A 27,134-nucleotide genomic window follows, 5' to 3' on the forward strand; every position below is an offset into this window, starting at 1 on the left:
ACTCGGGCTGGACCGCATGGACTGGCAACTCTGGAGCGGCCTGGAGGGGCAGCGCCCCCTCTGGAGCGGACTGTAAGGGCAGCGCCCCCTCTGGAGTAAACTGTAAGGGCAGCGCCCCCTCTGGAGTAAACTGTAAGGGCAGCGCCACCTCTGGAGTAAACTGTAAGGGCAGCGCCACCTCTGGAGCAGACTTTAGGGGCAGCACCCCCTCTGGGTTGAACTGGGGAACCCGGGTTCTCATGGGAGCAGATAACGTGTCTGGAATGGAGACAGAAGCTTGTAACTCAGAGCTGGAGATAGAGGTTGAAGATGGTCGGAGTCTACGGAGCGGGCAATCCTGTAAAAAATGTACATCACTGGCACAGTAAAGACACAGTTTGTAGGTCCTCCTGCGCCATCGCTCCTCTTCGGTCAGGTGGGGGCGTGGAGCACCTGAAAACCTGTAATTTGTTACAGGACTATTGGAAGGTGCTGCTTGCAGAGAGTCAAAGGCAGACAAATTTGATAATGAAATGTTAGCAGCACAGTTAGACTCCTTACTGCAGCATGTATCAGGGGTTGAAACTGGAAGTTGCTTGAGCACTTGATTCAACAAAGAAGATACTTGCACTATTTGAGTTCGAAGTTGCAGAATGTCCACTTGGAGCAATTGAAATAGGGAATTTTCGGAGGAAATAGTAGCCATGGTCTTAATGACTACAGAGTAGGTCACTCCCCTGGAAATCCTTTTCAAAAAGGGATGAAAGCCGTGCAGCAGCAGGCTCGGTATTAGGGCCAGATCATACTGTCAGGATTTCCCAGGTATGACCACGGAGAGGAGATAAGTGGTTATAATGAGTTTATTAATAAACAGAGATGACAAGGTAACTCATGAGACAGTTCAAAGTGCAGATGAGAAACAGGTAACTGCAATAGTAGATTTCAACAGGCAGCATAGAACTACAAGTACCAGGTATAATGGTTAAAGATGCAGGAGTCCAGGACACAGGTAACAGCGAATAGTGGATTTCAACAGGCAGCGTAGAACTACAAGTACCAGGTATAATGGTTGAAGATGCAGGAGTCCAGGACACAGGTAACAGCAAATAGTAGATTTCAACGAAGAAATATGCAGGAGTCCAGGACACAGGTAACAGCAAATAGTGGATTTCAACAGGCAGCGTAGAACTACAAGTACCAGGTATAATGGTTGAAGATGCAGGAGTCCAGGACACAGGTAACAGCAAATAGTGGATTTCAACAGGCAGCGTAGAACTACAAGTACCAGGTATAATGGTTGAAGATGCAGGAGTCCAGGACACAGGTAACAGCAAATAGTGGATTTCAACAGGCAGCGTAGAACTACAAGTACCAGGTATAATGGTTGAAGATGCAGGAGTCCAGGACACAGGTAACAGCAAATAGTAGATTTCAACGAAGAAATATGCAGGAGTCCAGGACACAGATAGAAGCTGAGCACAGGGAATGCTCCTCAGAATGACCTGATGATCTGGCCCAGACTGTTTGAAGCAGGCAGGTATAAATAGGCCTCATGCAGCTGAAACCACTCCCAGTGATCAAGGAGAATAATCAAGTAGCACAGTGGCCCCTTTGGTGGGCAGTGGTACTACAAGTGGAAGCATAACAAATCCAATAGAGTCACTGCAGACAGCAGCTGCAGAGTGCAAGTCGTGACATAGCCGACTTATCGATGAGAGGCGGATTTAGCACCCCAACCACTGGCTGTTGAATGTACTGCGTTTTCTGGCAACACAATATCCAGGACCCCCACCATTGAACTCCAGACAACAAGAACTGACAACAGGTAAGAGAACAGCCTGACCAGCCATAGAGGACACGGAGGTCCATCCAAACCAGAGAGGGTGGGTGGTCAATGTCCTGAATCTCCAGAGACTGATTTACTCTCCGCCCATCACTTTTATAACTTACTCCTTAGCCCTCCCCTATGACATCAGATGAGCATACACCTCCCAAGTTAAACTCTAAACTTAAAAGGATACATTTATTTAAGTGACACAGCCTCAGCTTTTAATTTCCTTTATGCTTACTTCATCCCTCAGTTCTTATATCCTACAGAAAACTATAAATAATGAAGTGGTATATTTACAAACCTCTGAAGAGGTTTTTATCCCAGTACATCACCTGGAAACTGCAGTTTTTGGAGGATTACACATTATAAAGTAACATATTTAATTAATATTAGAAGACCCCAACATCTCTGATCATAGTTGCAGTTCCCATATATTGCTATGTGGACTGCGAAAAAGTCCTATTAATCAAGCACCAAAATTTGGAGCTTGATCCAACCAAATGATGGCGTCTCTATTATGGGGAGAGCAACGCAGGAGAGGGATCTTTGGATCCCAGTACAGTAGGCTTCGCCCCCCCCCCCCCCCCCCCATCCTTTCTTCCTATCGCAAATTGCACAAAGGCCATAAGAACCTGTAGGCAATCGCATTCACATTACTACAGACTTTTCACTGGGACAGGCTCCTATCCTGTCTCAGCTGAACAATTTTAATAAATAGGCACAGTAAATAATTTCTTATCATTGCGATAAGAAATAAAAATTGACGGGAAGAAAATATGATTAAGAAATGGACCCCTAAAACTGAAACTTGTAGTTTATTTCTGTACACCATATTTAATGAAAAGCTAACTGAGCTGTACACTTATACAATTTATTTACAGAAATTTAAAATATGTTTTCTTTTTTCAGCAAACCAATTTTTATGCATGTCAGGATGTTTGGGCATAAGAGGGAGGGAAACATCTATTTATAAAAACGTTTAAAGTTTTCATTGCTTTTTTTACCTAGCACACTAGGCACTGTAACATAGGGTGTAGTTTATTGGATGGAAAATGAAAGTGAAAGCATGTATAGTATAAAACAGGGCTGCGTACAGTCAGACACACAGAGTTGAAAAGCCGTTATTCAGGTAAGTCCTGGAGTGAGAGACAGAGAATTCTGCTCCCTCCTCAGTCACTTCTCTGTTTTTCACTATATACCTCTTTTTCTCTCCATATTAATACATAGATTGCCAACAAAAGAAAATAAGAGAGTATTAGGTGTATATTTACTAAACTGGAAAAGTGGAATGTTACCTATAGCAACCAATCAGCTTCTAGCTGTCATTTTGTAGAATGTACTAAATAAATGATAACTAGAATCTGATTGGTTGTTATAGGCAACATCTCCATTTTTTTAACACGCAGTTTAGTAACTCTAGCCCTTAGTGTTGTTATTATATACTCACTATTTATTGTACTCTTCCTATATAACCTTGTTAATTACTTGCACCTTTTCCACACTACTTTGTGCTATTTATTCCAGTGTCCACTCCAGTCCTTTCTATATACAGTATATGCTGATTTTTATTTGTGTTGCTAAATTCCTCTTAATGCATAATATCTCTTAGCTGTTCTTTGGCATAATCAGCATGTGACTGGTTGACTGCTCGGACTCATCCCCCTATTGAATTCAGCCCAGTGCTCCAGGCCAGTCTTGGTTCATATTATTACAGGGTGGCACCATGCTGTGGGCCTCCGTGTTATAGTGTGACCAGCATAGTGTGACAAAGCTTGGAACTGGTTACTGCATATGCAGGGTGATCCTACCCTCTTTGTCCTTCTGCAAAAGTGGTAACCAACACAGACTAATGGGCCCATTTATTAATTAACAGGGTTTTGTTCCGTTAATTATCATCTGTCATCGCAACGGAAAAAATTATCCTGGGACAGCACGTCCAACAGGAGACTCTGCCAGCAATGACTTCACTTACCTTAAAACTGTAATAGAGTAAATTATGGTACAAATATAAGTTGGATAAAATATTGTTTGTTAATGTATTATATGTGTTTAGATGGAATAGTTCAACTGTCTGTATTTCTATGTATTCTGTGCAAGGGTTACATTCTTTCTAAGTGTCTTAGAATGAATAGGGGACCTCATTGTATACAGGATGTTCGAATAGATACCAGGGGGTAAATGTATCAAGCTGAGAGTTTTTCAGCGGGTTTGAAAAGTGGAGATGTTGCCTATAGCAACCAATCAGATTCTAGCTATCATTTTGTAGAATGTACTAAATAAATGATAGCTAGAATCTGATTGGTTTTTTCAAACCCGCCAAAAAACTCTCAGCTTGATACATTTACCCCCAGATGTGTTATGCAGGCATGAGCCTTAGGAATGTAAAAGGGCAAGCATAAAGTTTTCTGTTTGATGAAATATCTGCTAATCTTTGTATTGATCTTTCATATTACATATGTCTGGCATAACGCTTTCTTTCACCATAAGCAGAAAATGTTATGAATGCCTCTAGAGTAATATTTCAAATATTTCACCAGGTAAATTCCTAAATGTTATAATATTCTATTTACAGATAAGAAAAAAGTAGGCCTAGAAGTAACAAAAAGCAAGAGACATGCCTTTACAGGTGAGTATAAAAGAAATTTGCAAAAAACAGTAATTTGCACAAGGAGGGATTTAATGCACAAGTCTTAAAAACAATGCTAGTTGAAAGTATATACAAAAACCTGTTACTTTGTCCTCACTTCAACAGAGCATTAGAAACACATTCTTCATGCAAAGCTTTCATGCAGCATAGTGTGCTAGGTACTTATGAGTGTTCCCCTAAAACCATACTTGCCAACTCTCCCGGAATGTCCGGGAGACTCCCGAAATTCGGGTCGGTCTCACGGACTACCAGGAGAGCTGGCAAGTCTCCCGGGAGAGCTGGCAAGTCTCCCGCATCCCGCTACTGCCTTCCCAAAATGACGTGATTCGTGGTGAATCGCATCATTTTGGCCCCGCCCAATCGCGGGACAAAAATGACGTGATTGGCCCTGCCCCACCCCCTCCCGCCCCCTACAGTCACGCCCCTCTCTTGGAAAGAACTTCGTGAAAGTAGGCAAGTATGCCTAAAACTCCATTTTTTTTAACGAGCTTTAACGTTTCTCAATGCTGCAGGCAATATCTAAATTAATGCAAAGTTAATCAAACACTTGTTAGAAAGTGTGTGTGTAGAGATACATCTGCTTACATTACACCATGCTTGCCAACTCTCCCGGAATGTCCGGGAGACTCCCGAAATCCGGGTAGGTCTCTCGGACTCCCGGGAGAACAGGCAAGTCTCCCGTATCCTGCAATTTGCTAGCCAAAATGTAGCGATTCGTGCTGAATCGGGTCATTTTGGTCCCGCCTCCCCTCAGCAAAAATTACGTTTCTGTCGTAGTGGTGGACCCAAAATGATACAAATGGCCGTGTCCCACCCCCTGTCTGGGATCTCTCAGACTTCACTATTTAAAATTTAGCAAGTATGCATTACACAAAGCATTTTTAGTAGGCCATAAGAAGTCTTAGAAACAATGCTTGTGTGTACAGGGCCCTATAATACAAATATATAATTTGCTATAATCAGTTAATGGTATGCTCACTGGTTATGTCGCCATGAAGCCTCCTCAGTTCCTTTATTTGCCTCAGCACTCATATTAAGCAGCCTTGTCTAAAGTTTTGCTATCCAATCCAGTTAAAGAGCAATCCCGTTCTGTGTCTAAAAAATTATCAAACTATCCTGAAAAGTGGCTACTGGACCATTTTGGACACCGAACGGCAGGGTCTTAACTAGGGCTGTGCGAGAGGGTCGTCCGGCAAGGGCACAAACATGAAGGGGGATGGAAGGAATTAATATTTTACATTAATTTGGTTGAATTTGAGGGTTTTGGGGGGTGTCAAATTTTCTTCGTGCCCCTGGCGCCAACATTTCTAGGTATGGCTCTGCCTGCGATCGGGATTGCTCTTTAACTTGATTGGATAGCAGAACCTCAGGCAAGACAGCTTAATAGTTGTGTTCCTGCAAGCAAAGGAACTGAAGATGATTTAAAGCAGCACAACCAGTGAGTATCCCAGTTTGAGTATATGTTGTTCTATGGAGCGCTTTATACCAGCTACCAATATGAACTAACCCAGTTGATTCTGAGGCTGCATACTAATAAACTAAACTGTAGCGGCTATTACCGATGATATGCCTATGAATTAAATCAGTTGATTCAGTGGTTGTAAACTAACAAACTGTTGCAGCTAGTACAGATGAGTGTTATCGGACATAAAGGGTCATTATAAGTTCTGGATCTGCCAGCAGGTTTTTAGTACACAGTTTTTTAGCGGTCGGTCAAAATTGAGAATGCTTTATATCAGCTGAACCAACCAAAGCTCTAATCAAATGTTTGATAGACTGTGGACAATATATGTTGATTGATGTGGGTACCTTCTACATATAATAGAGGTAGCGGAAATAATCCTCCTTTATAACTTTGGAATCACTGTGACGACTAATTGTTGGCTTTCTTTTTATCTGTGAAGTGAGACCCAGGAGGAATTAGCAGAGCAAAACAACTTGATCTTTAATGTGGGAGTATGGATTGACTCCCTATGCCGATGGTCTGGATTTTTAAACTATATGCATAATTTATGGGACTGATCGGTTCTTTAGTTATTGACACAGATAAAAACAATTTGGAAACATTCTTGAATTGACCAAGCATGTGTTACCATAGATATTTAATAGATCTTTGAATAAAGAGGAGCTAGATTTATCAATAGGTTCTCATTAATTTTTTCAAGTATATGTTTTAAACTAAATACATTTTAAGGTGGTAACTTTGTCAGCACTTACTTTATTTTTTCATTATTTGTATATTTTTTTATAAGGCATCAGTAACCATATAAGAAAGAGTAGACAATATTTTCAGTGTTGACCCTGGTATTATTATAAAAACATATATATACTGCACTAGCATCCAATAGTATATGTATTTGCTCAGTACAGAGAAAGACTGCTCTTTGAACTTTTGTCTCTTTGGTTGCTTTTCCTGTGTGTGCAATGTTATTTATATCAACTTGCTAAAGAGATAACCATGGTCTACCCGTATCTGCAAGTGACTGTGGTGGTGATATGTGCTACAGTTTTTATGGAATGTAATTATCTACAATAAGCTGATAGAGTGAGGTGTTAAATCAGCATCCAGACAAGTAAAAGATCTGGGATACCCCTATGATTGCAATAGTGGATATTCTCAATAAATATATATATCTAAATGGCTTAAAACAATCATCAATTGCCGGCTACAAGAGACAGACAAGCTTTCTGTTAAACTGGCCTCCCATATTTTGGCTGCACCCAAATACATCATCACTAAATTCTGGAAACAGCATGACCATCACCCCCCCTCCTTATTCAGGTATGAACTCCGTGACTATTGCAACAAAGTCAATTACTTGACCTCACATATCTACCTCATCCAAACCCTTACCTTCCTGATTCACGGTAACTAACAACCGGCAAGCCTTTCTCAACTGGATAGTAGCTAGCATCTGACCATGACGTGCTCCGACTATGGTCTCCATATCCCTCACACTTAACTGTGCATTAAGGTGTCAACCACCCATCCCCCCGACCCACACCCTTCCCTCCTTCCCTTCTCTACTCCCTGACATTCACAGGGTTTCTGCTCATGTTATCTTGCTGTTCTTATAAGACTATTACTGTTCTAGGTTCTTGTAATATAGTATTTTATTCCTAATGAGGTAAGTTTGTTAGTTTACAATCCTAATAAGGTTAGTAATAGAAACAAATCATGAATTTCTGGTATTATAATATTGTATTATAATAATCCAGTACCCATGGGCGGACCAGTGCATCACTGGAGCCAAGGCCCCTTTTGATGTGAGTGGCGTCGAAAGGGGCCTTTCGATGCCACTCACAGGGCACCTGCATTAATCTCAAAAGAGCAGAGCGAGAGGGCTCTACTGAACACATGCAGTCCAGTGCATGCGTCTGCTTTGCATGCATTTTTCAGAAGAAGCCCTCTGTTCTGCTATTTTGTAGAGTAGTGGGGCCTCAGATGGGTGCAGGGGCCTCAAGCAGGGAGAAGGTGCAACAGGTGGAGAGTGGGGGTCTCAGAACTGGTTGGCGACCCAGCATTGCCATGACCCCCTCACCTCTTGCATCCACGATAGTTCTACCATGGTCAATGCCCCACTTTATATTATATTGTGTTCAGTTTTTTAGGAAGTTGTCACATATATCAAAGTCAGGATCTGTTTCTCTTCCCCAAGACCAGCAGATCCATTTTCTTTGGGCATGCCAATGCTGTGGCGCCCACATGCTAACACTTCAGAATATGACAAAAAATAGGATGTTTAAACATGTATGGTGGTCTTTTCAAAAAGAACAAAAATAATTTGATGAAGCTTCAACATTTGGTATGCAATGTTCACAGATAGACCATAAAAACCTGCTTAATGGCAGCATACAGTTATAACACATATACAGATGCATTTACGTAGGGGCTATTCAATAAAATTACTGTTGAAAATGCATGGAGAGTCCAGTATAGTCTGTACATCTATTGACTCTACCTTCTGATTCTTGTCTCAGTTTTACTACTCTGTTTACCCTGAACTACGCTATGGATCAGTCGTATTGTCTACCTTTAAGGACTCAGGCGCAGCAATAATTTCATCTCTGCCTCCATAGTTTCTAAGCTGACCCTTCCCTCTTTGACATTGCATGGCTCCATTAACCTTACAAGTGGGAGCTCTTCATAAAGAGAGTGGGACTGATGCATGTTCGGAAGTAAGTCCTTGTATATGCTGTATCTTGTGTGAAATAGCTCTGCAAATGGACCTTACGTCAATGAGTGTAATTCCATGCAATTGATGTCCAGGTTTAAATGACACATGTGCCTACCACTTGATGGGTATATCGACATAGGCAATGTACAGTAAGGGTGCGCAGATGCAGCCAATTCAACTCCTGGGTCTCTTTAAAGTATGTGTTTTCAGTTGTCTCATTTTCACCAACTATAGGGAAGGTATAAGTGCTGACAGATGACTGTCACAGCTTAGTCTTTATTTGATATGTGTGCCACTAGCTAGCACAGAAAATGTATATGCAACTAAGATAAACCATAGAAACACACTGATGTACAGTATGCATTAAGAACATTGTGCAAGTTATGTTCTGTTCGGACTTGAATTGGGCCCAGTATCGTTCACTATGTCATTTCTATGGCCTTCAGTTCTGTAGTCTACAGACTTCCTTGGGTTTAACTACCTTTTCTGGTACTAGATTGGCAATCAGCGCAAGTACTCGCTTGGGGGCCCCGGTGCCACTCACAGTGTATACAAAGAGTACGATCTCCTATCTACCTACCTGTGTCCTCCACATCCTTAGTACTATGTATACCTCTTCAGTATACATCTTTCAGTATACATCCACAGAGGAGCTACCACCCTACTGGGAGTGGAATTGTCCAAATGATCTCCTACCACCACAAACACCTCCTTGGAGTGGAGTTTATCCACTGTCCTTATTAGGATTATTTGAAACAAAGCTTCATTAATAAATCCACCTCTCCTGCAGGGGCTGGATTTTTCTTTGCCAAGAAAAAATGTGGGGGTTTGCATCCCTGCATAGACACCCTCATGGTCAAAAATCGATATCCTCTGCCCCTAATTTTGGAACTAATGGATTGCATCAAAGGTGCTTCTATCTTTTCTAAGTTAAACCTGGGAAGTGCTTACAACTTTATTCTCATTAAGAAAGGAGATGAGTGAAAGAGCACCTTCAATACCAGGGATGAGCACTATGAGTATCTTGTGATGCCATTTAAATTATGCAACGCTTCGGTTTTTTTTCATTATTTTGTAAATGAGATCTTCCAAGACCTGTTATACCTGTTTGTTGTAGCATATCTTGATGACATTTTAATCTTCACTTATGATTTTGAAACACACAGGAGAAATGTAGTGGTAGTATAAACCCAACTTCATCTATATTGTAAATTAGAAAAGTGCATGTTTGAACCAACTACCCAACTACTCTTCCCAGGGTATGTTATATCTGGATTTGGATTCCAGATGTATCCCAAGAAAGTAGAACTAATCTTGAAGTGGTCTCAACCCACTGGCCTTAAAGCCTTAGAACGCTTATTAGGGCTTGCGAACTACTATTGTCAATTCATTAAACGCTATTCCTCGGTAGTAGCGCCTATTACAGCCTTGACTCGGAAGACTTCCAACCCCAAGTATGGCCACATGAGGCCACCAAAGCCTTTCTTTATCTCATACAAGCCTTCATGTCTGCACCCATCCTCAGACAAAAAGAAACAACTCATCCATTCGTCTAGAAATCCTGTCCTTTTCCGAAAGGGTTCCTGCCAGTCCCACAGCCTACAGTCTTCTTGGAGATTTTTGTATTATTTGCAGTAAATCTAGTGTTATGTATTTATATCCATTTGCATATTATTGTGATTTTTTTATCTGAAGACATAATACAATTTTAATATTTCACAGGGTCCTGATCCAAAACCGGGAGACTTGATTGAATTTCACCGTTCTATTTATCAACATTGGGGTATATATGTTGGAAATGGACAGGTTGTACATTTAACAGGTGAGATATTGTGACGTTAGTATTTGTTTTTGAATATAACAGTAAATCCAAGTTTACGAGGAGGGCAGGAGGAGGATAAGAGTTCATGAGAAATGATCTGTGCTGTCGCCCCACTAAATAAAGTCTGCATAGTGATGATGCTTTTAGTACAGCTTTTCTTTAAAATTGCTTTCACAGCCTACTCGCCACGTTATATTATATTATGTTAGATTTGTAGTGCCAGTTTTGTTTTCCAGGTGATATTTTTGAGGAGTTTTTGTTTGCTAGTCTTGTCAGATTGTGCTGACAAGATGTCAAATTCAAGCTGTCCATATTGTTTTAAATATAAAAAAAGATGAGCCTGATTTGTTGAGGAAAGTAAGGCAAACATTTTCTCCTGGACAAACCATGTTACAATGCAAGGGGTGCAAATCAGTTTATTATTTTGCACATTAGTTAAATACTGGCAATTTATTCATGTAGCATACAAATACTTGATAGTAAAGATGCTCGGGCTTCCATAAACCGAGCCCACCCGAACTTAGGGGATCCGAGTAGGCTCAGTACTTTTGCGCGACCTCGGATCTGAATCAAGGCAAATGTCATTGTTGCATTGTCGGATCTCGTGGGTTTTGGATCCTATAAGTACCTCCTTCCCCAGGAGATCCAGCACCATTGCTCACACAGAAACAGGAGGGGTAGCAGTGTTCTTGTCACTCACCAGTCTCCACTGCCATTGCTCATACAGAAACAGGAGGGGTAGCAGTGTTCTTGTTACTTCACAAAAATTGACTGGAAATTAATGTTATTGAGGTTAATAATAATGTAGGAACAAAAAAAAGAGCCAAATTATGTGATTTTAGAAAAAAATAGGGATCCAAAATCAAAACACACCAGGGGGTAAATGTATCAATATGCGGGTTCTTCAAAACCCGCGTGTTCAGCCTCTTCCGCGATTAAATTTCAAGCGGCGCTGCATTGTAAAGGGAAGTTAACCCTTTACAATGCAGCGCCGCTTGAAATTTAATCGCGGAAGAGGCTGAACACGCGGGTTTTGAATAACCCGCATATTGATACATTTACCCCCAGGGCGGTTTTGCCAAAACCGAAACACGAAGGTAATCCAGATCCAAAACCAGTGAACATCTCTACTTGATAACTTTATTTTTACACTGAAATTTAAAGTTGATCTAGGACATGCCCTACTATAAATCTGTCCTCTGATTTTAAATTTACCTCCGCCTCCAAAGCAACATGGTTTTGCAAAGGTGCAAAGTTACTTCCTTTTTTGCTTTACTTTCCTTCATGAATCAGGCCCAATATGTTCATATTTCTTAGTAGTCTGTGTTGGAATGGGGTAAGCAAGCCCCACTAGAAAATAGAAAATAGAATAGAAATATATATTTAAAAATAGCCACTGTACAGTATAGTTAAAATAATATATTTTATGCAGGCATGTTTTATTTCTATATCTGATTATTTTGTGATATTAGAGGATAGTAGTCATTTTTTTTACATTGTTTCCTTGTATCAAACATAGTATAATCAGTCCCTTCCTCCTCTGCTTGCCCACAATCCTCCACACTTCCTATGGCATTGCTCCAAGACATAACTACCATTATTGATGGGGCTGCAACTGCTACAAGATTAGCCTCAGCTGTGGTCTCCATAGCACCTGTACCCCATACAATTATAGTACTTCCACCTTTGAATTGAGACATGCATTTTCTATTACTTGAAAGGCAACATTTGTCATATCAATTGCACCCATTCTGTGTGTTGTAGTTATGCTACCCTTAGACTAGCAACCCGACCTTTATTAAGTTAAATAAAATGTCACTTTCTCTGTGATAAATTAGCATAATGTGAGATGTCAGAGCCAATACGTGTCATAATGTGACCTAATGGCAAAGACTTATGTACAATTTCCCTAGCAGCTCTAGAAGCATGTAGACTCTGCTTCTCGCTGCTGGAAACAAATACCAGCTGCTATACCAGCGTAGTGAGTGGCTACAGAAAACACCTTGAGAGGCGTAGAAGACGGACACAGCAGTTAGAAAGGTGACTGTCACAGGGCACCAATAAGTTCTCAGTCAGGAGGTAAGTCTTTCTACTGGGGATTCACTCCTGATAAAGAGGTTTTTATTTAGAGGGACTGAGAAACTGACTGTTCCGTTAAATGAGAACATAGTGCCCTTAATGTTGATTGGAGCTGGAGGCAATTTTAAGAAGACAAGTACTAAGCCCTGGGCACCTTCCTATAGAACTAACAGGTTCAGTATTAAGGCAGACCTGCAGTTCATACTTCATGACTGCCAGGGTTGATCCCAATGAGACAATATAAAGAGGGGGCACTGTATTTTCTCTTTACAGCACACACAGCAAATATTTGTGTTAGTTTATTATTGGTAAGAAAAGCACGATATGAATTGTTGCTTAAATTAGTAGAATAGAGGCAGGTGCAGACCTGAAGGCTACTTTCTTAAGTGGAGGATGAGCTAGTAGACAATAAATTGGGTCATTCATGAATAGTTGTGTACTAGGGATGTATCTTAACCCATCAGGGCTAAATTTGTCAAGGGTAAGGCTAACAAAATCTAAGCCGAGACTAAGCATTGCCAAAGTCCAGGTCATGGCTCAATTACATTGCTTACTCATATAATTACTTTCCCCTTGTTTTCTTAGATCAAGATGGTTACTCCAGTTTATCCTCGGCATTTGGAGGCACAGCTGTGGTGAGAAAAGACCCTATAGAGCGTGTTGCTGCTGGCTGCATCTATATGGTCAATAACAAGTATGACAAGAAGAGATGTCCCTACCCACCACAAAAAATAGTAAAAGCAGCATTGGAGAAGGTGGGACAGAAGTTGAACTATAGCGTCACCAGTGCCAACTGTGAACACTTTGTGACAGAGCTGAGATATGATGCATGCTTCTCCGATCAGGTATTGTATGAGTGATAAGGTTATTGATTATGTTTAGAGATGAGAGAACCACCCCATGTTTTGGTTTTGGAAAAAAAACACACCTACATTTGAAAACTGTAAAAACAAATTAATGTATAATTATTAATGTATGTATAAGTAATGCTTTAGTATTTATATAATATCCTCTCATGCACAGTCTATTTTATAATATTAGCAGCATTGGGCAAAGGCTGCTATGAGCCATTCTTGCCTAGTTTTGAAGGCAGCTGTCCGGGTAGGGGTCCATCGAGGGGGGCGTGACCACGCATGGTGTGCTGTTAGGCTCCGCCCCTGTCCATCTTAGTCAATTTTAGCTAATCGTGGCAGGGGGCGGGGCCACAATGCCACATTTAACCCCACCCCCCACCATCTTCAACAATGGCGACAGCTGGATCCGGGATTTTTGCCTGCTCTCTCGGGAGTCCGGGAGAACTCCCAAAAATTTGGGAGTCTCCCGGACATTCCGGCAGAGTAGGCAACTATGCTATGAGCTGGCTGGGTGGCTAGATGAAAATGTTACCTAAACCCAATTTTAAATGTATTTGTAAACCAAATTCAATATTGAACAGTAAATGAAAGTGAACAAATAGCATTAGAACCATACAGTAGACTGCTCTTGTCTCAGACAGCTGTTCCAAGTATACATCTATAATAAATAAACAAGAAAAAGAGTGCCAAATATAGCATAGATTATCAAAATTCCAAATCAGTAGTGAAGTGCTCTGATCAATATCCGCGTACCACATAAACAAATCAGAAATGCTTATCTGAGATGTTTGTTGTCTTCTTTATATGTTCTAATAAGATTTTCCTTCACACAGATGCTGTATAACTCTAAAGAAAAAATAGGAATATCATAGTGTAGTATGATTGCAAATGTAGAAGATATTAAAAGATTTTAGCTAATATGCATACCAAAAAGAACTGTGTAATGAAGCCTTAGAAGTCATTCAGTAGCCCTTATTCCAGAGAGACTTCTTATAATAAAATATATTTAATAGACATATAGCATAAAATAATTGTACTTCAAGAGTACATTCAAATAAAAGACATCAAGCCTTATCTGCAAGGAGAACAAACAAGATCTCATCCACAGTGAGACATCCCTGGCCAAGAAAGAGACAGTTCCAACAGCAAATATGGAAACCTCCAGGCAGGCATCAGTGTCTTAAGTATAGACCCAACGCCTTTCATTGAATGAATTCTTTAGGATGTGCATTCCTAATGTGCAGATATTGTAAATATATATAGTCTCATCAATCCACTTGTTAAACTGAAGGCCGCTATTCGATGTAAAGCCTTATGTGAAGGCCGCTATTTGGTTTCTATGACAACGTTTTTAGCCAGGGCAATCGTGGAAAAAACAGCAAACTAGTTCACAAAAAACAGATATTAGCCACACAGCACAGTTTAATATTGTGAGAATATTCGAAGTATTAATAATATTGAATAATAGTGCAACTGGTTTTTTATCTTGTATAGTTTTTTTTTGGTCTCTGATCACCTTTTTAAGACTTTCATATTTTTATGTTAAATAATATTTTGCCTAACTAATGTATTGATGTTGCACCTCCTGTGCTCTGGTGTTCTGACATCCTTGGTTCCCCTGTACCCATCCTGTCAGTGGGTCTCACATAGACTGTGTGAGGTCAGACAGTGAATCAGGATGACTCAGCTGCATACTGTTTCACTGCCAGACTGTCACTTTACTGTGGAGCTTAGTATATTGAGACATGATAAAAGTGAGACATTGTAAAAGTCTAATCTTGCAAGACTAAGGGGTCTACATATGACCCATCGTATTTTTCTCCTGTTACTTATCATTTCTTAACGCATTGATACGAAATTATTTAATGCCTCTATTTATTAACATTGTTCAGCCAGGACAGCAGCTCTGATAGAAGTCTGTCCTGGAGAATAGTTTGAAGTGAAGTGATCACATTTGATCACATTTGCGATTACTTTACTTACAGGTTTCTATGGCCAGGCAGAATTTGAGATTGGGAGAGCACGATGTCTTCCAGGGAGGGATCGGAAGATCTCTCTCCTGTGATGCTCTCCCCCTAGACTACAGATGGCATTAACTGTCGGGGTCAAGCTTTATAAATAGTACATAATCTAGTCCCTAAAGAAACCTACCTGGATTTGCAACCAATGAGGCAGGTCCTATGATCATAATTAGCCTTGTTAGTAATTAATGCTGCAATCGCCCAAAAACTGCAATTATCAGGGGATTTTAACCTCTTCAGAGGTTGATAAATAGGCCCCTAAGTTTTCTTCCTGGGAGCAACCTTGTCCTTACCAGAGAACAGGTAAGTAGAGTGATAAGAATAATGCAGGCACCAGGCTTGGAACCGAGGGAGGAAAGAATTTCTGCAAGGGACATTGCAAGGCAAATAAATTCTACAGGTTATTTGTGGGGGAAGAAATGTGTTACAGAGGAGATGGGGGGGAAATGAGTTACAGGATAGGGGTGGGCATAAGAAACAAGAAATAGGTGGGGGAGGCTAAGGTGTTATGGAGATGATCTGATGTGACTGTTTCCTCTCTGCACAGATATAGCATAATTGCAAAAATGTTCCTATTGTCCTGAAATAAATGCCAGGGATTTAAAAATTTTAAGCAAGTTAACATTTTATTTTGGCCCCTTCAGATGGTTACAAACTTTCAATGTGGCCCTTGGATCAAAAAAAAGTGTAACCTGCTTTAGAGGTGTTGTTTAGTTATTAAAGTGAAACATTACAAGCTGTTTGAAAAAGGACTAAAATAGTCAAAGACACCAGAATAACGAACAGTCACGACTGTCTAGAAGTATAATTATTTACTTTTAGTGTTACCTATTATACCCCTTTCATTGTAGAGTACACCCCTCTTTTGTACTCTGGCTGTTAGAAAGAGGGACAGATCTCTGATCTACAACTTCCCAGTCTTAACTATAGGGCTGTGATACCCATTAAGGAAAATTCATTAAAATCTGCTAATTAACTAATTTTCAGTTTTATTTATTAATTTTATTATTATTTTTTATTTATTAAAGTTGTTTGCAGCTGCACTACAGGGAGCTCCAGACTCTGGACCTTTTCTCACTCCCTTCTCAGTACAAATTGATGGCCATCAAGAGGAAGGAGTGATTATATATATATATATATATATATATATATATATATATATATATATATATATACACACATATATAATATACATGTATTATATATACACATTGCAGAGTCCAATGCCCGTACATTTCCAATGTCACAGAAAAGTAGACTTTGCCTCACTTTTAGATCCAAGTCTTGGAATTGCTGGATTCACTTGAATCCAAATTGTTCATCTCTAATTATGTTTGCTATAGAATAAGTAGTAAGTAATGCATCCCTTGCTCCTTTTCATGTAAAGATCTACTGCCCCTTATTGGTTTTCACCTTATTGGTGAAACATCACTAGCTAACTTCAAGAGCTACATATTTCTAAAAATGATGGTAGGGCCACATTAAAGCACTGCACATTTAAGATCGGATGTCCTGAATATATAAACTTAATCATCAATTTAAAAATTGAAGTTTATTTAAACAAAGTCCTGATAACCTATACCAAGTTGGACAGAGGAGAATCTAACATAGGCTTCATACTCTTGAAAGAAGACAAAAAGAGAAGCTCCTACTCACCAGGAAAGGTAGTTAGAGCAGTATTAAAGAGGTTGGACTATAGCGGCACCAGTGACAACTGTTATCACTTTAATCACTTTGTGCCAAAGTTGAGATAAGGTGAAACGTTCTGTGATCAGTTAGTGCATGCGCCACTTGGTAGTGGACACTGTTAGAATTTACTCCAGTGGAAGTTCTACATATATCATGGATGGAAAGAGATTTTGTGTAAAGCATCAGTGGAAATGGTAACATTATTTGATAATTCCCAGAACTCTCTCCTCATGAATTTGGTCTTTGTTCCATCTTCTATCTGAAAAGAAATCATCATAATTATTGATATGCTTTAAGAAGACAATTTTGCAACATTTAGAACATTGTCTACAAATGTGAGATTGGTTTAATTAAACCTTGAAATTATGACAAAACAAGAATTCTAACACTAGAAGACTAATTTAGAGTTGGACATATGGCAATTTTCTTTGTGCGAATGCACACCAAAGAATGTTTGGTTATAGAATAAAGTAATGGGGGATCTGCGCTTTCTTTATGAAAAAGAAAATAGGGCAGCCAAGGGGAAAAAAGGAACAAAGGAGATGGTCTGGGGCTCCTTATGATAGAAAAAATATTGTTGAATTCCCCAGCGCAGAGAAAAGAGTGAGAGTGAATTGAAGAGGAATAGAATATGAGCCAAGGAAATGTATTAATAAACAAATATGTGTATTGGTGACACGGAACAAGGTTTAAATAGCAAAACACAATATTGTATGGTAATTATGCTGTTAAAACAAATGCAATAGGACAAAATAAGTAAAGTGGATAGATTTTTTGATGTATGACCAAATAAGTCTCAATATCAAATACTCTCTTGGTTCCTAGTATGTAGGTACCGTTGGCCAGGTAAGTATATAAATAAAGGGTTGAAAACACAAAAAGAGTCCGTACTCAAATCTGGGAAGGGTAGGTAGTGCACTTACCTTCCTCCCCAGGTCGTCCGTCTGAGTGCTCCTGTTCCAGGATCAGGTAAGCGGCTACAGGCCCCGCTCTAAACCGTTCTCAGCCTCTCTTAGCCGGTGACTTCTCCTCGAGCCCCGCTTCCTTCTCAGGTAGTCCGTCCGCCTTACTGTAAGGCTGAGAGCGACTGAGAGCAAGACTTTCACCGGCTTAGCTGACCCTGGAACAGGGATATCCGGACGGACTACCTGGGAAGGAAGCGGGGCCCCCCTGTTTTTTCCTTGGCCACTGGTACTCAAAGATTCTGAATTGCCTGCACTGAAAACAATAACTCCTGACACTTCAAAGTTCCTGCAGGTCCCACAACCAAGAAATCGTCCCTGATGTACCAACCCGACCCTGTCTCAATACACCGATTCAGAAATGTGCTGAATTTCTCAACGAAAGCACCTGAAAGAGAACAACCCATGGGTAAACATCTATCCACAAAATAAGTATTGTCCAACTTTACACCCATAAACTTAAAATCTCCGGATGCATTGGCAGAAACCTGAACGCTGATTCAGTATCTATCTTGGCCATCAATGCTAAAATATATCTTGTAACCATTAAATTCTCATCTTACAAAAATTGTATCCCTTTGCCAGAGCAGCTTGCTTGTCCTGCCATTGCGTGATAACTTGAAGACCTTGATGACATTTTAGCTGTATGCTGTCAACTCCTGTACGTTTTGCCTGTAGATGTGTAGAACCGATAACAGATAGTTATAACAACCAAATCAAAATGAATTAATTAGAGCATGACTTTTGGTGGCTAGAATAATCTTTTATGTACATCAGGCTAAGTTTAAGCTAAGTCTTTTAATGATCACACAAGGGCACAAATGGGCGAAGCTCTGACTATTGTAGGTGTAAATCTCCTAAATCTTATCATGTTACGTAGGTCAAAATGAGTACAGTTTACAAGTGACGATATATTGATTAGAGTGGTATGTGTATAAATAAATTAAACTATGTAACATCAAAAATGTCACCCTGAATCTTAGAATATGAATACTTATTTGAAGAACTTTGTGCTTACATTTTACAGTTGTGCTGTGTAACACCAACCCATTTTAATCTATAAACTGTATACAGTTCTGTAAATATTATGTTATAATGGTGAATGGCTTCCATTGTGATTGCTTATCTAATCTATAACGAACACATTTGGGCATTAGCACAAAAAACTGCCTTCTATTGAAAATTAGATATAGAAAAAACAACTCCCCTAAGAAAATATAAAGTTGGTATCACTAAAATGTGATTAGAATATAACAGGGAGCACTAGATCTTTACCATAAATCAGTATAATAACATAAATTAGCACTTATATAATAAAACATCCCCATATCACCCTAATCCCTATATTTGGTCAGCTGAAATGTATCTGTTATAACATGCTATTCCAAGTATTATATTCTTATTTAATTAGAAATGTGTTGCATATAACTATTGATAAAAGCCAATAAGTCTATAGGAGAAGAAGGCCTAAACACAGACTTATACGAGGAAAGGAAAACCAAGACAATAGTTAATTACTTTGGAACAATGTCTTCATTTAATTTACCGCAAGTTGTTCTAAACTCGCCAATCATTAATCACTTCTGAAAAAAATACTGTAATATTTTGCAGTTATCAGCCAGCTTTTAGGCTACTGAGGCAAGGTTACCAATCACAGGGTCCTTGCATAATAATATCTTATTTGTGATATGTAATCCTTTAGAAGAGAATGTGGTTAATCAGGGGTGATAGCACTTGTAATTCTTTAGGATGTAATCAGACACCTCCCAGTACTATGACATTGCTCCCATGTGCTTGTATGGCTATAAAGCTCCCAGGTGAATAAGCAAACATATAGCAAGAACAGGTTTAGCTTGTACATCATGCTTATAGGTGTAACATGACCACCTCCCTACTAAGGGGTTAGGTACAATATATATCTATACTGAGAATTCCGACACGCAGAATTCCTGCAAAATCAATCCAAAAGAGTGAAAAAAATGAAAGAAAATGAAACAGACTTACATTGAATCCGACACTGGAGATGACCAATGGAAACAGCATGCTGACAGTAAGCCATTCCGATGAAAAAAGTTTGCGGCACTGCAATTTGACGTCATTGCGACGTCTGTCAATGTAAATTTAAAGCGGCAATGTGGGGACCCCTAAGGTTAAGTGTCCAGCGTCGGATTCAAGGTAAGTCTGTTTCATTTTCTTTCGTTTTTCCACTCTTTCAGGGGGTTTTTTTGTAGGAATTCTGCGTGTTGGAATGGTAAAAACGATTACCACCGCTACTAAGTCTGTGCTCGCCAAACTATTCAAAACTTTACTATTCAATATTAAAGATATTTTGCATAGCTTTGGTCACATAGTATGAATTTGGTTTTATTGTTAGTTAGCATGCCTTATATTGCTCTTATTTTACTATGTTATTATAGTCATTGTGTTTTTCTCCACCTTAAGTAATTTACAATCTTCACTGAGATACCTACTCTTTAGCTACTGTCCAAAATCAGTATTTTACAAAGTGCACATATGCCTGCTATAACTGCTATCTGCATCTAACTAACTCACTATCCTAATATATATATATATATATATATATATATATATATATATATATATATGTATATATATAGCTATGCATTCTTAATGTTGATAATGGCAGACTGAGGCTAGCTTATAATTGATGACATCATGGGTAGCATGGGATATCATATATGTCCATAATAGACAGATATTCTCCAACTGAGTAAAATAAGTGATACAATGATGTAAAGCTCCGTTGATTCCACATGTACTTAGTATAGAGCTTTGAGAAAGTTCCGCTATCTACGGGACGAAACGCGTCAGCAAAGGATTTTCCCCTCACTTGTTTCTATACACAGCGCTGTGCGGAGTGTAAGATTACACTGACAAGTATATGCCCTGATAACTCCAATTGTACTGGACTGAAGCGGAACAAATAATCCATCATATGGTTTCCTGGAGGCAAGAGTATACACTACACTCTCCTAGCGGAAGTATCATCAGATGTTTGTAAGGTCCGGGGCGATCGTAAAATACTATTGGAATTAAGTTCTCTATATATCTTCTTTTGAGAGCTATAGGATGTGGTAAGAGCGATTCCAGTATATTATATGTCTATAATATCTGATGCCATGCAATTTTCCATACATGTTGAAAGAAGGATTTTATGAACTATACTAAGTACATGTGGAATCAACGGAGCTTTACATAATTGTATCACTTATTTTACTCAGTTGGAGAATATCTGTCTATTATGGACATATATGATATAATCAATTACTCCGGAGTCTATTAATATTATTTTTAACTTGTGTCTGTTAAGACCATTTTTTTACTTTATGTCCGGATTTTTTTCTCTTTTTTCATGCATGCATTTTTGAAAGTATTTGAAAAAATTGCTTGTTCATTTATGGAAACATAGAATATTCATGTTCCATAGAGTCCCGATTAGTTGTATACTATTTATCTGGATCCCACGTTTCATGAATTATATGGAGGTACACGCACTATAAGTATTCTTTAGCCTCAGATTGAACAAATGTGTTCACTATATACCATTGTATAAACTTGTATGAATTTTGGGTATGTGTATTTTAATATAGGAATCTATGGTTCCAATAAACGTGTGTTTTTTACCAAATTACATATATTGGAGTTTATAAAGAAACGTTTGCTATATAGAGATAGAGGGTCTTTTCCCTGGACATTTGTTTTTTATGTCTTTTCTGTGACACGGTCTGATGAATCGTGGTCCAAGCTGCAGGATTACCCAGAAAGTATTCCTATATTGAGGGTTAATTGTGAGACTACAAGCGCCGAGGGAGTTCCATAGGGACCGTGTTGTTTGTTGATTCATGCCAACATTGCCTCATATAAAGAAAAAGTACAGATTACATCATTGAATAAAGCCAATTGTGCCTTTGCATTGTCCCAACTTAGACAGTATTATTTTTGTTATAAATATATTAATTTACAATTTCCTAACCCAGGCATTTTGCTTAACAATTGCTACCAAGACATGTCTGAGTGCAGTACAAATCCTCTAATATTTATACCTTGGTTCATACTTCATAGTGTTCTTATTTTGCTTATTTTAATGCATTTACTTTGCAGAATGAAAAAGACAGACAATGTTAAATGAATCCAATAGAATTAGAGATTTTAGATATTTTGTCTAAGAGTACATCATTTAACATTCTTTATCTTAACAAATTCATATTTACCAGCCCAGGCTGGTGCCCTAAAGCATTCTGGTCTTCTCCTGTTCATTTTAAATGTTGTTAGTTGTACAGTATGTTGTATATAGGCCTTACAATACCAGGCCCAGTTAACTACAATTTAAACAGCAATGCACAATAAAGAAATGAAATAACAATTAAACAGGTAGACAACAGGCTACAAGAAAACGGAATCAGGCTAAGACTAAATTAAAGGATAAAACTGAAATCCCAAAACAGCCATTTCAGAATTCAAATAAAATATATGTGAGAAAATTATCAGGGGTGCGTTGAAGTAAGCAGTGTTTGGGTAAAGAAAGAGACCAATAAAAGGCACAATAAATTGTCAAAGGAAAACCGAAAGGCTTAAGAAAATGTGAAACAAATGAAAAGGAGAAATTAAATAATTAAATAATTAAATACATTAACGCAAAAAAGCAACACAAAACAGGCTAGAAGAAAATGACCGGCTTGTATAGAATATAGCGAAATACAGATAAAAGATAATGTCAGTATAATGGTAATAAAGAAATATAAACAAAACAGAAATAGATGGAAAATTAGCTGGAGCTGAAATTAAGTAGTGAATAAAATATTTTCCGGTGGCAGAAAAATACTTATCCATATGTAGATCCCCACATCTTATACCAAATATGTGTTTTTTTTCTCCCCTTCCCTCAGGAGCCCAAAGGCCTCAGAGAGGGAAAAAAGGAGATCTTCAGGCACCCCATCACAGAAGCTAGGGGAGAGCCCCTTTACATCCCCAAACTCCGGAGACAATAGGCCCCTTAGGAGGCAACGGTCTTCAAGACCACCTCCACCGCAAGACTCAGGCGGTCCCCTTTATCCCGAGGTTGGCTGAAGCTTCCCCTGGGGAACTGATTCTTCGCCTTCCCCAGAAGGATGTAGCCTTGGATGACTTGGGGAGAGGGTTGCCCATAAGGGTCTACATCCAAACTCTTCGAAAACATGTGGAAAAACACACCAATCAATCAATAAGGTGAAAAAAAGGGCTATAGTGCTAAGTGCCAAATGTTAATAAATAAATAAATAAATAACTGCCATAAGGTCCCAGCCTTTCGGCTGCAAATATAAAAATTATCCTTACACCCAGCTAAAAGGCTAGGGCAAAGGAAAAATGTTGCTGCCCAAAATTAAAGACGCACAGTGCAAAGTGCCTTACTCAGTGCACAGGTGCCTTTCTCTACACCATGTGTATTTTTGGGCACCCCTGGCTCAGACAGTACCGGGGGCAGGTACCACCTCGGGCTACAAGCAGCCGGCCTCTTGGCCAGAGGACCAGGTGATACTCATCGGCTCCAGGGGGCGCCTTTAATCCCCACTACATACATGGGCATCTACACCTGATTTTAACCAAAGGGTCGAGAAGCGATCTTATCCAAAATATGTACTTTCCCTTCATAGGTAATTCATCATCATCATCAACATCAACATTTATTTATATAGCACCAGCATATTCCATAGCACTTTACAATTGGGAACAAACAGTAATAAAACAATACTGGGTAATACATACAGACAGAGAGGTGAGAGGGTCCTGCTCGCAAGCTTACAATCTATGGGACAATGGTTTGACACACAAGGGTAAGTGCTACATTATGTTGAATATTTTCCCAGCTAAAATGCAAAGGTTACAAAGTATTTAGTGGGCTGTTTGCTCAGTCACACAATTATGTTGGTCAGAGGGTTGTTCTCTTGTGTTGGCTCTGTAGAGAGTGGTAATATGGTAACCTAGGGAGATTAAGAGGGTGGTAGAGAAATATTATAAGCTTGTCTGAAGAGGTGGGTTTTCAGAGAACACTAAAAGAGAAAAGTCTGGTGGTGCAAGGGAGTGAATTCCATAAAGTGGGTGCAGCCCGAAAAAAGTCCTGCAACCGAGAATGGGAAGAGGTGATGAGAGTAGAAGAGAGATGTAGATCTTGTGCAGAATGAAGGTGTTGGGTTGGGAGATATTTTGAGACAAATGAGGAGCTGTTTGTCGGTGCAATTTTGTTGATGGCCTTATATGTTAGTAGAAGAATTTTATATTGGATTCGTTGAAAAACAGCCAACCAATGTAGAGACTGACAGAGTAACTCAACATATGAAAAATGATTTGCAAGGAAAATCAATCTAGCCGCTGTGAGCAAAATAGATGGTAGGGTCTCGAGTCTAATTCAGAAAAACAATTCTACTCTACACTCTGGATTCTCTTAATTTAAACCCCTCTAATCCCCTCTAGTCAACCCTACTACTACTACCTTCCTTCTTCCATTGGCCCCCTCCATTATGTTGAATATTTGCCCAGCTAAAATGCAAAGGTTACAAAGTATTTAGTGGGCTGTTTGCTCAGTCACACAATTATGTTGGTCAGAGGGTTGTTCTCTTGTGTTGGCTCTGTAGAGAGTGGTAATAGGGTACCCTCGGAATATTAAGAGGGTGGTAGAGGAATATTTTAAGCTTGTCTGAAGAGGTGGGTTTTCAGAGAACGCTTAAAGAGAAAAGTCTAGTGGTGCAAGGGAGTGAATTCCATAAAGTGGGTGCAGCCCGAAAAAAGTCCTGCAACCGAGAATGGGAGGAGGTGATGAGAGTGGAAGAGAGATGTAGATCTTGTGCAGAATGAAGGTGTTGGGTTGGGAGATATTTTGAGACAAATGAGGAGATGTATGTCGGTGCAATTTTGTTGATGGCCTTATATGTTAGTAGAAGAATTTTATATTGGATTCGTTGAAAAGCAGGCAACCAATGTAGAGACTGACAGAGTAACTCAGCAGATGAAAAACGATTTGCAAGGAAAATCACTCTAGCTGCTTTGTGCAAAATAGATGGTAGGGGCTCGAGTCTAATTCTGAAAAACAATTCTACTCTACACTCTAGATTCTCTTAATTTAAACCCCTGTAATCCCCTCTAGTCAACCCTACTACTACTACCTCCCTTCTTCCATTGGCTCCCTCCTAACCAGCCCCTTTTCTGTTTTTCACCTGATCTACCTAACCAATTCCCCTTTATCCTCCCCTAAGCCCCCCCCCTCTTAATTAGTGCAGTGCTGGCACAGCCTTGACATTTGGTCCTAATTAGACCTCTGTCTTCTTAAGTAATAAGGATAGAATAAACTGTTTAAATGTGGATAAATGTAATCAGTGCTTTTAAACACAAGAGAGAAGGGGGGGGGGGGGAAGAGAGCTACACTCATGTTGTGTGTTAATGGAGTTTTCCCTTACTTTTTTTTACTATTTCTTCCACTTTAAATGTTCTTTCCTTACCATGTATCAATATGCTGGTTAAAGAAGTAGAAATAAGTGAAGTCAAACCAACTTTATGTGAGTCTCCCATATGTCACCCTATGTTTCTAGGTGGCCAGATTTTCTTGAGGCTGGGAGACCAGGAGTAAAATGACTGAATTTAGACAATGTATGGCATTGTATGCCTTTTATAAGATTTTGCCTGAACACGCTGCAAATTTGGTGACCAATTAAAAACATTTTGGTTGCAAGTTGGGGCTTGTGTGGCCTCGTAATGACTGCAAATCCAAATCATACTCTGCTTTGGATCATTGAGATATTGGTCAGATTTGTCAGGAAAAGTGGTTGTACTACACCATGATATAATGTAGGGTGACTGGGAGTAAATTTGAACTAAAAAATAACCCTTTACTGGTTCTCTTTACAGGTGGATAATGCTACTACAGCAGTTGGAGTTGGAGCTGGTGCAGTTGCTATAGGTGTTATAGCAGCTGTAATGTTTGCCAGTACGAGGAATAAAAAACATAATCAATAAAAAGCAATGACAATTATTACTACAGGACTACAGAACATCGCAGCCCTTCTAAATCATCTCCAGCCTCTATTAGTCCTGCAGACTATTGCTAAAGGTTCTTTACTCACTGCCAATCTTATGACAGCTTCTTAGGCTGGGTATACACTACAGATGTTTATCGGGCCAATCAAACAATAAACGACCGTTCGGCCTGATATCGCATTAGTGTATACACTGCAACAACGAACGATTATCATTTCAAAGCCTATCATATTTTTTGCTTTGATTCTTAAACCGGCATAAAAATGTTGTTCAATGATGGAATGATGTTGATCCATTTCGGCAGTGTGTATGCACTCACAACAGCAGTGTCAATGGATCTCTATGGAGTGCGCAGAGTCAAGATATTTTCAGCTGATGGCTATGACAGATGAATGTGTTAAATGCTTATGTGTTATAGCTCTTTGCTGCCACCTAGTGTTTCAACACACACATATAAAGGTGAGGAGCAGCATTAGGTTTTTATATAAATAGATAACGCAAAAATAAGTTTATAAATGATTATATCCTAATGTTTTTATATAATCCTTCAAATGTATTTCATTATAAACTATGTATTTTACCAATAAAATATTATGTTCCATGACTAACAATATTAAAAACATTAAAATGTGTGCTCTGACTGGTATTTGTTTAAATACTTATGAATTCATAATATGTCTTTTACAATTCTTAATTCTAAAAATTTGGTGTCTATAAAGCTTCAATGAACTGCTAATTACTTGCTTTGATAGTGAATAAATTATTTTGTGACACTGTGACACACTCTATGAATGAGTAAATACCTATTACTGTGTTGTATGTCAGTTTGAACATCACCACTGCTAAGTCAGACAAAAGTGAGAAGAACATATCATAAGACAATCAATGCGTGATAATATGTGTGTTTGTAAAATATGCTTTTAAAAAGAATTGTACTTTAACACATCTACTAAGCAGCACATTACAGTATATGTGATATTATTAAATGTGTCGTTTCATGAGGCTCTGTTATAGATAGAGATGCTTGGGCTCGGTTCTCCGTGAACC

The 27,134-nt window shown here is 39.1% G+C and overlaps 1 protein-coding gene across 2 annotated transcripts in view; it reads left to right on the forward strand.

Annotated features, from left to right (window-relative positions):
- LOC142103629 (phospholipase A and acyltransferase 2-like) overlaps nt 1–26,719 on the forward strand; it is a 50,271-nt gene extending 23,552 nt beyond the window's left edge. The window contains exons 1-5 of one of the 2 annotated variants that reach the window (XM_075187730.1): nt 3,770–3,791; nt 4,383–4,436; nt 10,358–10,457; nt 13,122–13,381; nt 25,959–26,719. In XM_075187730.1, the coding sequence (XP_075043831.1) occupies nt 4,425–4,436; nt 10,358–10,457; nt 13,122–13,381; nt 25,959–26,066 (480 nt within the window). In that variant the 5' untranslated portion in view covers nt 3,770–3,791; nt 4,383–4,424 and the 3' untranslated portion in view covers nt 26,067–26,719. Of the gene's footprint in view, nt 1–3,769; nt 3,792–4,382; nt 4,437–10,357; nt 10,458–13,121; nt 13,382–25,958 lie in introns of those variants that run through there. The other variant, XM_075187729.1, reaches the window with a different exon arrangement.
- Nucleotides 26,720–27,134: the final 415 nt, after the last annotated feature.

This window comes from Mixophyes fleayi, chromosome 10 (assembly GCF_038048845.1).
Source record: "Mixophyes fleayi isolate aMixFle1 chromosome 10, aMixFle1.hap1, whole genome shotgun sequence".
Classification (NCBI taxonomy): Eukaryota; Metazoa; Chordata; class Amphibia; order Anura; family Limnodynastidae; genus Mixophyes; species Mixophyes fleayi.